Genomic DNA, 17,003 nt, shown 5'->3' with positions numbered 1-17,003 from the left:
CCCCAAAATTACCTTCTGCTTTGGCTGACAAAGTTGTGTATTATACAATCCATACAGAAGATACAGTGCACCAACTCGAATCTGAAAAGTGTACGGAGGCAAGAAGTACTGACGTGTCAGATCCAAAGCTTTCTTCGTAAACTTATTCAACTCTAATGGCCTTATTTTACCACTAAATAGACAAAGAGAAAGAGAGAAATGCATTAGAGAAAATAATGATGGAACTATAGTTTTTAAAAGGTGTTCACAATATACCAAAAATCTGTATCAGAATAAATGTCCAATTTTAACTGGCAAGTATTCAAGGACAGTTCATCTTAAAGCTCTCAAATCTCACCATGGCTTAAACAAAGGGTCTACATTCTTAAAGATGTGATAAGCTAAAATCCCATATGGTGAGCATAGGATGTAACATCCGAGTCTTCAGTGCTTCTGCATACAGCATTAGGTTCTTGCACTGCTAGGTGTTCCTTATATTATGCCTGGTCCACACGGCAAAGTTCTGTCCATAGATCTCAAATGCTGTTGAAAAAGGCTTGTGTGTGTCCACACACAAGATGCCCATAAGATGGCAGATAGCATAAACATGTGATAGCTCTCAGTGCCTCAGATGGAGCACTTCTTACAGACAAGAGCAGGCTGCCAAGTAGGTGATCTCCAGACTTTGGCTCATGCCTGGGAACTGCAGTTATGTTGCTTGCTCAGCCTATCAATCTTTGCAAAGAACATTTTTCATCCCTTTGATCCTCCAGGACAGTCTTCAAGTGCTCTAGCAGAAACTTCCTCCTCTGCTCTTTTGGATGCCTGGATATGGAGCTGGGGTGTAGGTTGTAGCCGTGTTGGTCTAAGGATTCACCCAAAGAACCTTTTCTGTATCTCGGACGGCCAGAGCCGACTCAAGGCGAGTTAGAAATTGCTCATTCGTCTGGGCGGGCTGGTGAATGGAGAGGCAGACAAGGTTTAATGGTTGCAAAAACGTTTACTTACGCCGCCTGTAGTTGCGACGCAGATGGTCCGGTCATCTGAACAACCACGGGAGTTGTTCCAGCTGGCGGGGCCCAAGCCAGTGAATCCATCCGTAAACAAAGCCGGCAGGGAAAGGGGACGGCTGGGACTGCGCTTGGCGACGGGGAGAAGGATCGATAGGTGATCAGTCTATCGATCAGCTAGCCGCAAGTCAGATCTCTTTAGAGGCACTCTGCAGCGTGCTCAAAGTTCTTCGACTTGGGCGGAAGTCGCGCGAATTTTTAAACGGCCAGCAGGCCAATTACCAGCCGATACGCGTGAATAATTTAGAGCTGGCCAATAGCGGGACACAAATTTGCATTCGAATAGCGGGAACTCTTTGCACCGTGCATTTCTGTGCTGCAAGGAAGAAATGCATCCTGCAAAGAAAGCTGCAAATTGGCGGGAACTCTCCTGCACCGAGGTTCCTCTGTGCAGCAAAAACCTTCGCTGTGCAATAGGCTCTCATGTGGCAAGAAAATTCCATCGTGCCGAGGCACCAAAATCACTGGGTTATGACAGTCTGGATATGGAGCTTCGTCTCTTCCCCTATTATAGAGGACTCCTTTCTGAGCAGGTCAGCAGAAGCCATTACTGAGAACAGGTGGGTAACAAATAGGTCTAGGCATCTTCCAGGCACCTATAGCCTTTGGTCATCCTCTACAAAGAAATATTGTTGACAGCTACAACCACTACAGCAGGCTTGGGGCAAAAACGGCGGATCTGGCTGCTGGCTGGACTCCCTTTCGCAGCAGCCCCTATCCGGTCTCCATGGAGGCTCCACATCCCAGAGCACATCTCTCCCACGTCACGCTGTGTGCACGGCAAAGTGCCTTCCCACTGGGTACTTCACATCCCACTGACTCGGTTACTTGTAGCAAGGATGCAGTGCCAGCACGAGCGCCACAGCACGTATGAGCTCTGGTGCCTTAAGAAGTGCTGACTAGAGTGGGCTCACATAACTTTTGTCATGGGAAACTCTTACTGTAGGCAAGGCTTTATTGCTAGAGGTGCACTAATACATCAGTCCGATATCAGATTCACATTGATATAAAGAAAGTTGTCTATATTGGAAATTGGCCTGATGTGGTCAATAATTTGGCTAATAAATGGCCCGTGCATGCATGCACGCATGCAGCTGCAACACAGCACGTAGGCAGTGAGAAGCACAGCCGGCAGCATGAAGAGCTGTGCGCAGCTGGTAAGTCGGCTCATGCGAAAGGGGAGGGGCACGAGGGGGCAAATCAAGGCCCCCACAGTGAGGAGTGAGTGGGGCAGGGGCTGGGGGCCAAGAGAAGGGGTGGCTCCTGTTGCTGTGTGCCGCTTGTCTGGCGGCTCATTCGCTTCTCCGGCAGCTCCCTCTGCTCATCCAGCAGGGCATGGAGGAGCGCGTGCCCCCAAATCTGTGTGGGGTGGGCAACAGCAGTGCTGGGAGGGAAGTTATGAGCCGCCAGCCACGGCCCCCCCCGCCTGTGTCCTGTGCAGATACCGGGGGGCAAATGCCCAACCCCCCCCCCATATGCCCCCCGACGCGCCACAGCTGTCCCACACCCTGCCCCAGCCCCACTCCCCCCCTCACCGCAGGGGCCTTGACCTGCCCTCCCCATGCCACCTCCCTCTCCCCTCCCCCCACAACACACTTTCTGAGGCAGCATGCAGCTGATAATCGGATGGGCATTGGTGGATATACCTCCTTAAAAATCAGCTGTTGGCATCGGCCCCAGAAATCTCTATTGGTGCTCCCTGCTTACTGACTTTTCCTTATTAAAGAGATTCCAATGGTTTTGCCACGGGCGTTTCTCACGGTCTTTAGCCCCGCGGCTCTCGACCTTTTCAGACTCCAGGCTCCCCTCCGCAGCTTACGTGCGCGCACTTAGCAGTGCTTCGCTTTTTTTTTTTTTTTTTTAATTAAATGTGGGGAAAAAAACCCAGAGCAATTCTTCCGTTGCAAAGAACTCAGAAAGCCGACGCCGGGCAGAGCCGTCGGGGCGCTACCGCTATGTACGGCCTCCGATCTGAAACCTCTGCCTAAAAAACACACACCGATGCCTCTTTTAGTCTGCGATCTTAGACATGCAAACCTATTGTCCCTCCTTAAGTACCCACGAAACACTTTTTCCCCCTGGCTGTTTTTAGCATCTGGGCTTATCTTGCAAATCGTGTCAGGACCCCATCGTGGTGCATGGGGGGGGAGGGGGGGGGCAGTACCAGCCCCCAGGACCCAATCCTCACACGCGGGGGCAGCCCCGGGACCGCAGGGCCGGGTGCAGCCCGGGTGCTCGGCGCTGCAGGAGGCGGGGCGGAGGGGCACTCACTGGAAGATGCTGTAAAAGCGGCGCTGGCGCCAGAGCTGTGCGAAGGTCTCGAAGCGGATGCTGTCGGTGGCCTGGAAGTCGTCGAGCAGCCGCTCGCAGTCCTGCTGCAGCCCCGGCGGGCAGCTCATCCCGGCCCTCGGCAGCGCCCGTCGCACGGCGCATGCGCCAACCCACCCGCTCCGCCCCTACTGCGCCTGCGCTGCAGCTCGAGGACGGCTCTGGGCATGCACACATGCGTACACGCTCACCCTCCAACCTGCTGATACTCTTTTCTCCCTCCTGCCTCTCCTCGCCCTCCTTCCCTGGGCGCATGCGCACTTTCAGACCCTCGTCTACTCCCTCCCAGAGCGCATGCGCACACGCCCATCCACTTCCCCACCCTCCTACCAAGGTGCATGCGTACGTGCCCAGAACCCCACCATGCACTCCCTCTCCAGTGCGCATGCGTGAGTGTTCAACCACGCTCCCTGAATGCAGGGGCCAGGGGAGGTGGCTGTGTGCAGTGGCTGTAGTGCCAGGCCCAGGCAGCTGCCTTCCCCCTGTGGCTGTGTGGAAGCAGGGCTGAGCCCTTCTCACCCCAGCTCTTTCAGCCCCCCATGCACCTGCTGCAGCCTATTGGCGCTGGCGGGCTTGCCCCAAGGGCAGGGGGTCTCCCCCGCACCGCCTGCATAAAGGAAGGGTACCAATGGGTGCCATCCTGTTGGAGACAGGGCCCATCCCGGCATCAGGCCTTGCTCTCTGCAGCATCCTGATGCCTCCCTGAGTCCCCTGGGCACCAGAAATAACGGTCTGGGTGGAAACAAGCAACGATCCCGTACACGCAGCCCCCGGGGTTGAGGGTAGTCTTGTGTTGAGCGTAGATGATGGATGATACGTGAGGATGAAGCTGGTTGTTTATTCTCGCTTCCCTATTCCTTATTCCTGGTTCCTTTTTCAAAGCTAATGTAGACCCCTCTCGGGGGCGCACACGCATCTGGCTGGGAGCATTACAGACAGACACGCAGACAGCCGGACTAAGCCTTTTATTATATTAATGGATGTGGGGCTGCGGTCATGTGAAGCCCCACATGTGAAGAAACCGCGCTCTGGGCCGGGCCAGACTCTGGTCGGGGATGTGCGGGGGAGACCCCCAGTGCCACAGAGGCGTGGCGTGGGGTGGCCAAGAAGGATTTCCATTTCTAAACCCAGTCCAAAAAAAGTTCCTTATTCAAGTCATTGTCCTTAGTACAGTCGCTGGGGAAGAGGCTCTGAGTTGATGACGTGGCAGAGCCAAACCGTGCTTTGGGCCGGACAGTACTGTGGGGGATGCCTGGGAGAATCGCCCGGTGCCGCAGAGTCATAGAGTGGGGTGACCCAACAAGGACATCTCTAATCCCAGTCCAAAACACAGTCCCTTATTCAAACCACTATACTTAGCACAGTGGCTGGGGTGCTGTCAGGTGGCAGCCGGGCACGGCCAAACCGCGTCTTGGGCCGGGCAAGTCTCTGGTCAAAGATGTCCACGAGAGTCCTCCGGGGGCACAGAGCTATGCCATGGGGTGGCCCAAGTGGGATTTTGAGCTGTAATCCTAGCCCAACAGCCTGTTCCTTATTCGGGTCCATATATCTGGCACAGGGGCTGGGGTGCTGTCAGTTAGCACCCGGGCATGGCCAAAACCGCCTTTTGAGCCGGGCAAGTCTTTTGTCAGAGATGTCCAGGAGAGTTCCCTGGTAGCACGGGGGTAAATCAAGGAGTGGCCCAAAAAAGGGTTTCTAAGTATAATCCCAGCCCAAAAGCCAATTCCTTATTCAAACCAATGCATTTCATGCAGTGGGGATGGGGGGCTGACAGCCTGGCACCGCCGAGCTGCGCTTTGGGCCAGGCAAGACCCTGATTAGAGGTGTCCGGGAGAGTGGCCCAGTGCACCAGAGTCATGGCGTGGGGTGGCCAAAGAAGCATTTCCATCTCTAATCCCAGCCCACCAGCCAGCTCCTAATTCAAAACCATGTATTTAGCACAGCGGCTGGCCTGGAACGGCCAAACCGCGCTTTGGCCTGGCCAAGTCTCTGTTCAGAGATGTCCAGGAGAGTCCCCCAGTGCCACAGAGACATGATCTGGGGTGGCCCAAGAAGGATTCCTAGCTATAATCCCTGCCCAAAATCCAGTTCTTTATTCGGGTCCATGTATTTAGCACAGTGGCTGGGAGGGTACTGTCAATTGTCAGCCTGACACAGCCAAACCGCGCTTTGGGCCAGGCAAGTCTCTCGTCAGAGATGTTCAGGAGTGTTCTCCGGTGGCACAGAGACGTGGTCTGGGGTGGCCCAACAAGGATTTCTGGGTATAATCCCAGCCCCAAATCCAGTTCCTTATTCGGGTCCATGTACTTAGCACAGCAGCTAGGGTGCTGTCTGTTGGCAGCCTGGCACACCCAAACCACACTTTGAGCCGGGCAAGTCTCTGGTCACAGATGTCCAGGAGAGTCCCCCGGTGGCACAGAGGTATTCTGATGGGTGGCCCAAGCAGAATTGCTAGCCATAATCCCAGCCCGAAAGCCAGTTCCTTATTCAAACCCTTATACTTTGTATAGTGGACATGCGTGCTGTTATTTGGCAGCCTGGCACAGCCAAACCGTGCTTTGGGCCGGGCAGGATTGTGGTCAGGGTTCTTTGGGACAGTCCCCCAGTGACATCGACAGGAAATTTGGGGTGGCCTAAAAAGTATTTTGCCCCATAATCTCATCCTAATCTGACCTTCATTTAGGGTTTTGTACTTGATGTGGGATATTATTTTACATATTAAATAGTACATATACAAAGCTAATGAAATTCTCTCTTTAGGATGTGTAATTCATTAATAACAAGTTTTTATTGGGTGTGGATTAGCTTTGATAAAGGAACCGGGAATAAGGAATAAGAAACTGGGAATAAGGAATAGGGAACTGGGAATAAGGAACTGGGAATAAGCAACCAACTTCAACCTCATGGTTTATACAGGGTGGTTTGGATAGGGCTGATCCTGCCTTCAGGAGGGGGTTGGACTAGAGCAGCGTTTCTCAACCCGTGGGTCATGAGCATATATGAAAGGGTCGCGAACAAACTTTAAAAACGGATCAAGAAACTTGAAAGGAGAAAAGTGTGGGAAGCAGCGGCTTTGCCCTTGAAGGTTGGCAGAGGTCCCACCGTGCCCAGCATGTGCCCCCCTGCCCCACACACTGGGGGGAGTGGGTCGGGACTGGCCATCGTTGTTTACAAATGGGTCCTGGTACAAAAAAGGTTGAGAACCGCTGGGCTAGATGTGACCTCTGGAGGTCCCTTCCACCCCATCTTGTCTGTGTGCTTTCAGTCGGAGGCAGGGAGGTCTGAGAAGCTTTCCCAGCCCATGCTGGGGGGGCGTCCCTCTGCACTGTCCTCCCCTGACTCAACGTACTCAGTCCAGGGGCTCGCAGCAAGTGTGGGCAGGTTTGCTGACTCCAGGTGACTTCACTCAAACACCCTCCCCCTGACTTCAGACTCATGCCAAAGGCTACTTCCAATCCCCCCCGCTGCAAACGGTCGTGCTGGGTGAGGGGTCACAGGCAGCAGACGTGACACTAGCCTCGTCACCACTTTGCTTGCAGGCGGCTATAGACACAGGCCTGCCTGAAGTATTCTGGCCAGATGGCACCTGGTGGGCTTGGATGTTCACGGTGACCTCTTGTTCCTGCACAGGCATATTTGAACAACCATGGGCAGATCTAGGATTTTGAAAAGGAGGGGTGCAGACCGTGCCGTGCATCATTGCATATAACACAACCATTGGCGATGCGCAGGGGGTGCACGCAGGTGCACGTGCACCCCTTGAGATTGGCCACTGCTGATGCTGCCGGCGGCGCCTGCAGGCGGTTGCCACTCGCCACCCCTCTGCCCTCGCTGCCAAAACCACCACCAGCATCTGTGGGTGGTCTCCCCACCCCCCGCCACTGCCACCATGATGGCTGCCTGCGGGAGCTCCCTGCCGCCATGCCGCTGCCACTGCCTGCAGGCGGTCGCCGTGCCCCCCCAGCCTCCAGGGGCGCGCAGCGTTCATGAACACACCATATAATTTTCTGCAGGGAAAAAGAAACTAGAAACTTTACTAATCAGCTAGGGGCCTACTCGGTTGAAGACTGAAGCAAAAATAAATAGAAGTTTATTGGAATGTGTACTCATCTGCTATATACCGTATTTACTGTATATACCATATTTAAAAAAAAATAGGCAATAAGTGCTCAAAAGATTTTGCTGTAGTCATTGCAATTCAATGTACATCTCTTCCAGATTCGTACAAGAAAAATCAAACCTTCCTGACCATCTTGACAGCGCATCTAATGCTTTGCTGAAAGTTATTTCCATGCCTGAGTTCAAGTTTTTTGCTAGAGGTAAAAACAATTTGCAGGGCTACGTTACCAGGGCCAGCTAACAGGCAGGAGAATTGCCAAATAAATCATGTTTTAATTAGTGGAACATGAAGAGCATTAAGAAAAGGAGAAACGGTCAGTAATAAGTGCAGTGACTCCCTCGGTGCTGCCGGAAGAGAAATGCTGCTGCCACTGCCAGACAATTTGTGTTTAAACTTTGGGTGGAGCAGGGATCAAAGGGTGGGGGTTCAACTGCACGTCCCCATCTGCCCCCGGTCACAACTTTTGCCGTGGGATGGTGGCCTTCCCGGTCTCTCTGCTTTACCCGTGGCGGGTTGGGGTGTTGTTTTGTGTTGCGTCAGGGTTGAGAGTCTGTAGTTTTGCCAAGAGGTTAATTAGTGGATTTGTACGGGATGACTTGGAGACGGAAGAGCCCCTTCTCAGCGGTTGGACTAGATGAACTCTGGAGGCGTCTTCCAGCCCCGTCTCTCTGCGAGTCTAGGTGAAGTCGAGGGAAGTTTGCCCTTGCCCTTCATGGGAGATGGACGGGGCTGTGGGAAAGGAGGACCACTGCTCTTCTGAGCAGGAAACCCAACCGCTTTGCCCTCGGGCCAAGGAAATGCTGCGCATTTGCGATAAGGACAGGGCATTTTTCCAGTACTCCATTTGCCAGCTTTCCAGCTGGAAGGTGGGTGGCCAGCAAAAAAATACCAAGGTAACCACCCTCTAACATCACGAGCCCTGAATCCAGAGGAGAAATCAAAGGATGAAAGACTTATTTCTTCCTAGCATGTAGCAAACGGACTCCTGCGGAGAAATGCACTGGCATTTGGTTATGAAGATGAGAGGATTTGCTGTAATCCTCCCAGGCCCGTTCTCGCCATGCCCAGCACTAGCTCCAGTGGCAAGGTAACAGTTTGCCCCGCCGACCCCAGGCAGAGGGGCCAGCCCTGGCGCAGGTGCGGGGCCCTTCGAGCAGAGGGTCCCAACCGCGGCGGCGGAGGGTCGGCTGCCCGACTGGAAGTCCAGGAGCGACCGGCACGCTGCGGACTCACTATAAAAAAGGGTCAGTGGCCGTATGGACCGCAGCTCACCAGTTTGCAGTGTAAAAAGCTTGAGAGGCCTAATTTGGATGCCCTACAAGCAAGTCGGCGGCTTTTGATTTCAATTTCGCTTCGCCCTCTGCACCCAGGTGCGACCAGCGTGTGCTGCGAGCGGTGCCAGGACAGCACAGCTGCCCGGTGCGTGCGGGTGTCTCGTGAGGCAGCGCGGGGCGGCTGTGGGCCCGCACGTGTGCGTCCCGAAAGCTGTCCAGCTGCTGCGGGGCGGCGGGGGCAGGACGGGGCTGGGCGGTGCAAGCGCGGGGGGCGGCCGGCTCCCGCATGCACACACACACGTAGGCGGCGGGCGGAGCGGAGCGGGGCGGGGCGGAGGGATGGTGCGGTGCCGCACGTAGAGCCTAGCCGAGCCGAGCCGAGCGCCCAGCTCCAGCAGCACCCCCGGGGCTGGCACCCCTGCCAGACGGCACGGCGGTGCCGGGGACCCCGCAAGGGGCGGGGGGCTCCTGGGGCCAAGCAGCAAAAGTTACAGCCGAGGTGCCCGGGCAGGGCTGAGCGTGTTCACACGGGGATGGATGGATGGATGGATGGGGACGTACTCAGAAAGGAGGAGAGGGCTGGAGCCCCCTTTCGTGCTGGGGGCCAGGGAAGAGGAGCAGAAGTCATTGCCATCATAGAGGAATCAGACCTGGGCGTGGTGGAGGTGCACCATGAGATGTTTGCCCCCCCAAAAATAGCTAAAGAAATGTTTGCAAACACCTCTGGTTTCTAATAGAAGAGACCCCCTCTGAGAACCAGCCGGATGTTTGCCCCCCCACCAGAAAAAAATGAAAGACATGTTGTTTGCAAACATCTGGCTGCTCTAACAGAAGAGACCCCCTCTCAGACCAGCTGGATGTTTGCAAAATAAATTCTTTACAATTTTTTTTGCAAACATCTCTTTGCTGTAATACAAGATACCCCCTCTCAGACCAGCTGGATGGTTCTGGGGGGGGGGTTTGCAAAGAAAATGTTTTTGCAAATACTTTTTTTTTTTTTTTGCAAGCATCTCATTGCTCTAATAAAAGATGTCACCTCGCAGACCGAGATGTTTGCAAAAAAACCAACAACGCAAATCTTTAGGATTTTGTTTGCAAATGTCTTGTTGGTCTCATAAAAGAGACCCCCCCCTCTCTCAGACCAACTGGATGTTTGCAAAAAAAATTTCTAGAGAAATTTTTGTGTGATCATCTCATTGGTCTAATAAAAGATAGCACCTCTCAGGCCAATGAGAGGTTTAAAAAAAAAAGGAGGTTTAAAGAAATGTTTTTGCAAACATCTAGTGGGTCTAATAAAAGAGATGACCTCTACCATGAGTTCTGATTCCTTTTGCCTCTATACGGCTACAGCCTGGCTCCCTTGCCCTCATAGATGCGCTGGGAATAGCTGGGTTGTCAGAAATGCCCTTTGGGTCTAGCAGAGCCTTGTTGTTCCAGGAAAGCATCAACCTGCTGCACAGCAGGTTTGAAACGATAATGATTTAGTTTTGCTTGATACTTTTCAATACCTTTTATTGCATCCGTGAAGTCTTCCAAACCTGCTGTTTCAAGCCAGACCCGTTTGAAGTACCGATGAAGGGATCAAAGCTAAAAATGTTTGGGGCAGCAGAAACAAACTTCAAAAAGTAGGGTATGAATAAGATGTTAGTCCTGGACTTTGTCCCTTTAACTGATGATTGCCTGACAGATAAGCGCTGGGAACAGAGGGCATTTCTGCTGAATAGCAGCAGGTCCTCCCGGAGATTGGCAATTGATTGCCGCATCTGTTACGGGAACTGAAGCATCAGCAGAGCTGTTAGAAACTAAATGTCTTCCAATAGCTGGCAGCTCAGAGCTGCACCTGCTGTTCCTGCCCCCCAATGTCAGACTTGATAAGCTGCCGTTTCTGCTGGAGCTTAGGGTCATTGGGATGTCAAAGCTGGATCAGGCCCTGGGTTCATTTAGCTCTGGAGCTTCACTTTCAGACTGTTATCTGCGCAAGAGAAACAGAGGGACAAAACAGGGCAACATCCTTAGGATGGTTTTCAAACCCCCTTCTTCATCCCCCAAATGGGTTACAGGGTATGAAATAGGACACGTGTGACTGGTATACCATGCTGCCACCCTCAGGAATTAACTAGATTTCTCCTTTCACAACTTCTAAAATATTCAGGACTCAGTCCTTCTCTGATTGAAGTCAAGTGAGAAGTTATTGGTTTCAATAAACATGGTAATCATTGACCAGGCCTGGTGGTGAGAAGTGCGGAACGTGATGAAGCGCTCCAGCACGTAGCTGACCGCTTTGAAACCAGATTGCCATCTTCTTCTTCACAGTTTCTAGCCCATTTAGATTCAAATGAACAGGATTTTTCTCTAAAGCGAGGTCTGGGTAGTAAGGCTTTTTATAGGTTTGGCTTTTAAATGCTGGATTTGATTTAAACGTGCAGTGCAGGTTCATGGGTTTCTTTGGAAACTTCAGTTCAGAAGAAGATAGAAATACTGAGCCCAAGTGATAGGGCGAGGCATCAGGAAGTCGAGTGTTTGTGTGGAAAGAGGATCAAGTCATCATGCCTCATATTTTACCATTTCAGACCCTCCTCTCTTGGCAGATTACTTTTAAGATCCTGTTATTGTAATGCAGAGAAGAAAAGCAGCAGGATCTTTGTTGGGGAAAAACTCTGCTCTCATTTCTGTTTCATAGGGTACAGAGTTAATTTTCTGGGAAGCCAGCAATCCCCTCAGCTCTATTGATTTAAAAAAATATATATCACTTGTATTTCCTGGTGACGTTCCTTTGGATTTTGTATTGGGTGAGCAGCAAGTGTCAAACAATCGTTGCTGAATAATTTGGGTGACAGACTGGTTTTCAAACCATAATGGATTGGTAATATACCTGGGGGAACGGGTTTGTTCTGCATGCCTAAAAGCATTTATTTATAAAAATAAATAATTTCTCGATGTTGTTTTAGATCAGACCCGTATTCTACCCCAAAGTATTGAACCATAGGCAGTATAATCATTCCTGTAAATGTGCGTAAATTATGGGACTGCAAAACAGCAGGAGTTGTTTCCATTGCACCCAGTGCCAAACATAATTTTGTCCTGAAAAATAGTGTGCGTTTTAAAAATGCACATTTAGTGTGAAAACCTGTGAGTTGCTAATATGTTTTTGAATATAGTATTGTCGGATAGCCAGTTAATGCGCATGCAGGTAATAGGCACTAGAATAGTGCATGATACAATATATACAAAATGGATAAGACTTTGTTCAATTGTACTGTGAAAAACTCATGGGAAGAGTTGACCTGGCCTGTATTCAGGTCTTCTGTTTTCTCCAGAAGTGCCAGGAGGTTGGGATGTGAGATTAATCCAGATCACACAGGAAAATGTAACAGGATAATATAAATTCGGAGTTACTGCCAAGCCATTTGCTTATACTGAGAGCAGCACAAATCAACCGGCTCTGGCTCCTCTGGGAAGGAGGCAGCTTTCCAACCTTCTGCAATCTTTCCTTGAAAGCAAGATGTCACTACGAAGTCTTTGACTTCAGACATCACTCACGTAAGCGTCTCTGCGCGGTCGTGTTCGCCATTTCTGTGGCTCTAACTGCGCTCCCCGCTTTTCACTCTTGAATTCCTCTAATCCAGTGGTTTTCAGTCTTTCTGGACTCCGAGCCCTCCTCCGTAACTTCAGTGACCTGAAAACGAATGCATCTGTTACGTGCTTCCCTCCGTGTAGAGGGGCCGGGCAGCGGGGGCAGGGACAGCCTGATCCTGCTCTTGACACGTTGCAGCACCGCGTTGCACCCCTGTTGAGAATTACTGCTCACCTCCGTAACTCAGCTCCCTGCTAGAGATTTATGTCATTACGCTTAGCCTCTTGTTCATTAAGGACCCAATTTAGTCATAGGAGTCATCCCATTACATTTACGTTAGCAGGATTTGGCTCTAGATGAGTGCGTAAGTTAAATCTTGATGTGCAGTTACTTACACTCTGCATTCAAGTGTGCAGCATGCATCAATTGCCATCTGCTTTAAAAGGAGCTTGATCACGCCCCAAGACTGAGTTTGTTAGGTATTCTGGTGACTTCACGTCTGTTGTATCCACCTCTCATAAAAGCGGCTCTGTCATTGCCCATTTTCACTTTTTTAGAACGGAGATGGCAGATGAACAAAAGATGAACGTGCCAGGATTTGGAAACAAACCCTTTTTTTATTGACTTTCATAATGTTTTACAATCAAGAAGAAACACAATCACAAGTAGGTCAAAATATTTCGGGGGGGGGAAATCAGTCAAATACAATATGCCATACTTGGTGAGAGAATAGCAAGATCATCACAAAACCTATCACAGCGCATCAACCCAGTAGTACATTTTAGACAAAATTTAAACTTGCTTCAGAATAAACGGGAAAATTAACTAAATCCACGATCCCTCTTGACAAAAAGCTTTGGTTGAAAATCCTAATTTGGCAGGGAGTCATTTCAAAGGAGTCCAAGAGATTTGGGCACCCAAATCCTGATTTTCGTTGGGAGCTGAATGCCCATTTTTAAATTCCTACACAAATTCCAGCCCTAGCGCACAGCACCATTATACCCAGTGTAGGTGCTTGTGTAGGCCTCCATCATTTGTAGTTAGTCACTGAAGAGCAACAGCACATTTGATTAAGATCCACATTAGTCAGCAGCGAGTACAAGTCATGGACGCGGGGCAGACGAGCACTTGTGGCACGTTACCCTCTAGATGGTGGCTCATATGTACTCTCCGCCCACGATTTCTGGATCCTAGGTCACTCTTCCTGAAACGATTCATGCTGCTGTGCAACAGTGGAAAACCTCATGAATAGAGCTATGATTGAAATAGCCTCACTAGACAGATGTGCAGGCTCTCCGAAGTCAACTCGTTAAGATTACATTGGTGCCAACGCTAAACACGGACAAAATAGAAATATATATCCCCTATACAAATACTTCCTGTTACCATACCAGAAGCAAATGCATGCAAACAGTATTCAAAGAAAAAGGGTGGGGAATGCATGTTTATCAACTTCCTAAGTAAGAGCTGGTCTGCAGATCTTTGCATTTAAATAAATAATGCAAATCAAGTTTTTAATCCACATGATTGTGTGGGAACGCTTTGAAAATACATACCTGTTTTGATATCGCTTAAATTGGCTGAGTTTCATGCACGTGTTACATGGTGAAATTCTGGGGCCTGTGCTAGTCCTGCGGTCGGGCGCCGTTCCTTTTGGGATTCAGGAAGCCTATGAATCGATATTTGGTCCTCTTAACTACCTGCGGGCACTCAGACCCTATGGGCCATGAAAACAACTGCATTGATCTGGATAGGCAGCCAGAGTTTTACACAATATTTTGTAGGATCAGTGCACTGCTCTCGCATAAGCTGCAGTGGCTGTATTTGAGTGACTTGAAAAAGACTGTCTTGCACTTCAGGTACCCCAGACACGTGCTTTGATGCCCTTAAGATCAGGGTATCTGGCAGCCTACTCCTCTTTCATCTTTCACCGGGCACTGGGTTTTAAAAGCATGGCTTTCAGAGCCCCAGAACTGGATTTTTAGATAATTGTTACCATGTCTTGTTCCTGCGATAAGACCAGATATCGTCAGGTTTGGAGGAAATGTGGAACAACATTCCTGGGAAGTTGTGGAGTTAAATCAACTCCTTCAGCAACTAAACACGTCTTAATTCTGGTCCAAATGCATGCAGAGGAAAAATCAAGAGGCAACTGATTTAAGAGACCTGCGGATATGGTAATAATAATTACAGTTGTGAGTACAGGGAAAGTTCAGTAATGGTATAATTATCTAAGGTATTAGGAAATAGGACACCTACTTATTCACCTTGCAAAATAAATTGCATTTGTGCAAACATGATTGTCCAAATAGGTATAGCAAGGACCTGATGCTAAGTGACACAGCGCCTCTTCAGCTTTGAATCATTTGCCTTTTTGCTAGTATTTAAATTTACCTACTACCTTTCAGAACTAATAGTCATGCTACATCTTTTAAAAATGCCTGTTTTACCCAATTTCTCTTCCTTCCACCATCGCTGCTGAACGTGCATGTCATTATTATGCATCCTTCTACATTCCCAGCTGAAATGTGTCGTCTCTCCCATATACAAGGAAAGCAGCAGGAGGATGCAAAAATATTGATTTTGTTCAAATGCCAAAAGGTACTTTTTGATATTTTATATGAAGACAAACATTCAGCAAACCTGACCGGCCGCTACCCATCACTACCTCTGTCTTATCAAGACTGATTTTTGAGGGCTAAGGGATCATTCGGTCTTCCCGAGGGCTGCGGCGAACTCTAATGTTTTCCGCAGGGACTTGGGGAAGCATTCGCCTCGGGGATAAGGTAAGACCTGGCAGATCCTGAAAATTATTTCTGTTGTGAAAATCACCACCAAAGATTCCCACAGGAACTCAGTTGCAAGTTTGTACAATTTCGCGGCTGTAACAGGAAAGGTTAGTTTTTTTTGTCTGAATCTTCCCCTGAGCAAATCAATTCAACGAGGCTGCGTAACCTTCTCCATTAACATTTACTTTAGGTACTTCAGCCAGGACAGGAGCCAAACTCTAAAGGCTTTTTATTATTTAAGGATATTTCAACACCAGCTAAGTCTTCCCAAATTGTCTTTTCTTCTTCTTTTTTTTTTTTTAAACATGTTCTAGTGCCCTCACGTGGCCCAGAAAAAAATTCAGTCACAGACCAGGGACGAGTCGTCTTCTCCCCTTGATTGATAATAGACAGGGGTCCCCTGGAGTCTCCTTTTTCCCATTAGCTCTTCTAGCATGACTTTCTCCATCAGGCGATTCGGCAGCTTCCACACATTAGGCTGTTCTTGAGCTACTGGCAGGATGTCATGGCGCGTACCTTTAAAACAGGCTCCATAGATGACTACAGCAGGCTCGAGCAGGGGCAAGAGATGCATACGATGCAAATGCTTCATATCAGAAAACAGCCTGGTCTTTGAGGAGGTTCCTTAGGCACATGTATTTGGAGCTGTAGCCATTGGCCTGACGCTTGAAGAAAGCAGCTTTACAAATGCCAGACAGGTCGGCTACAGCTGCTTGTCGGATAGATCAGCTTTCTAAATAAGAGGGGAGAGCTTAGTTTTCCAGGAGACCCCTTCACAGTCCCCGAATCATAGGAAAGTAGGGCTGCAGATGACCTCCGGAGATCATCTAGTCCGGTGTTTCTCAACCGTCCCACTAGTGGGACACAAAGGTCATGAAGGTGGGACTTCAACTCATTGCCCGATTGAAAAAAATCAGTTCGCACTTCAAATGGATGAATCAACAGATATCTTGAACAGTGCAATTTTGTGGGGTTTTGTTTTTATCATGGTGGGACCAGGGTTTTTGGACAAAATGGTTGGTGGGACGTAAGGTGCAAAAGATTGAGAACCGCTAATCTAGTCCAACCAGGCCAACAGCTGCCTCTTCAAGCCACTTTCTCGGTGGCAGACGGATGACAGGAAATCATGAAAAACTGAGCAGGAAAAGGACGTCAAGACAGCATAGGTGAGTAGTAAACCTCTGCTGCTGAATTTCTTTGCAGAATATAGTTTGTGCAATGTTGGTCGCTTCTATTTAAAAGGCTACACCTGTAACTTTCCACAGATGAGCAGGACTGAAGGTCACGTTCTAATTTTTGTATTATGAAAAGCATTTGTGATATTTTTTTCTGATTGAGCGTTACAGCCAAAATTATCAAAATTGGTGCCTGAAATGAGCCCAGTGTGAGCTGCTGGATGTTCAGCTTTGCCTAACTACGGAGTAAAAGATTCTGCGGGAAACAGACTTTCAAAAACAAGAGCCTACAATTTTGGCCTGTCTATAGACGTGTCTCATCTAGCTCTGGGTAACAAGGGACAGTATCCTTTTCTTCTTCAGTGTATTCAACTTGCACTGTAGAAAACTTGCAGCACTGCTACCCCATCACCAATGCACTACTTTATATATAAAACAAGAGGAATTCTTGAAGAAGTAAGTGCTGAGATGGTTCCCATTTATTTGTTAAAATACTGACTTCTCAGTTTGAGAAAAGACACCTAAATGAGCATTTTAGCCATATAATAATTTAGAAAAAACAGGTTAATCCTTGAAGACCAAGTGATCAAGAGTTCCTAAATTCCCCAACCCTTTCAATTTGACTTCAATCTTGATTTTCAGAGACATAAGAGCCTACGTGCTTAGCTCACATCCTTTTGAAACTTTGCAACTG

At 49.3% G+C, this 17,003-nt stretch overlaps 1 protein-coding gene across 2 annotated transcripts in view; it reads right to left on the bottom strand.

Annotated features, from left to right (window-relative positions):
- Positions 1-3,491, bottom strand: part of SNAPC1 (small nuclear RNA activating complex polypeptide 1) — a 21,014-nt gene extending 17,523 nt beyond the window's left edge. Inside the window, exons 1-2 of one of the 2 annotated variants that reach the window (XR_003093934.1) lie at positions 3,321-3,491; positions 13-172 (exon numbers count right to left, since the gene is read on the bottom strand). Coding sequence is in view for 1 of the 2 variants with exons in the window: in XM_006023071.3 (XP_006023133.1) it covers positions 13-172; positions 3,321-3,448 (288 nt within the window). In the remaining variant the exon portion in view is untranslated. The remainder of the gene's footprint in view (positions 1-12; positions 173-3,320) is intronic. The other variant, XM_006023071.3, reaches the window with a different exon arrangement.
- Between the last annotated feature and the right edge of the window lie 13,512 nt (positions 3,492-17,003).

This window comes from Alligator sinensis, unplaced genomic scaffold (assembly GCF_000455745.1).
Source record: "Alligator sinensis unplaced genomic scaffold, ASM45574v1 scaffold50_1, whole genome shotgun sequence".
NCBI classification, from domain to species: Eukaryota; Metazoa; Chordata; order Crocodylia; family Alligatoridae; genus Alligator; species Alligator sinensis.
The sequence above is the reverse complement of the archived record's forward strand: the minus strand, read 5'-3'. Positions and strand labels throughout refer to the sequence as shown.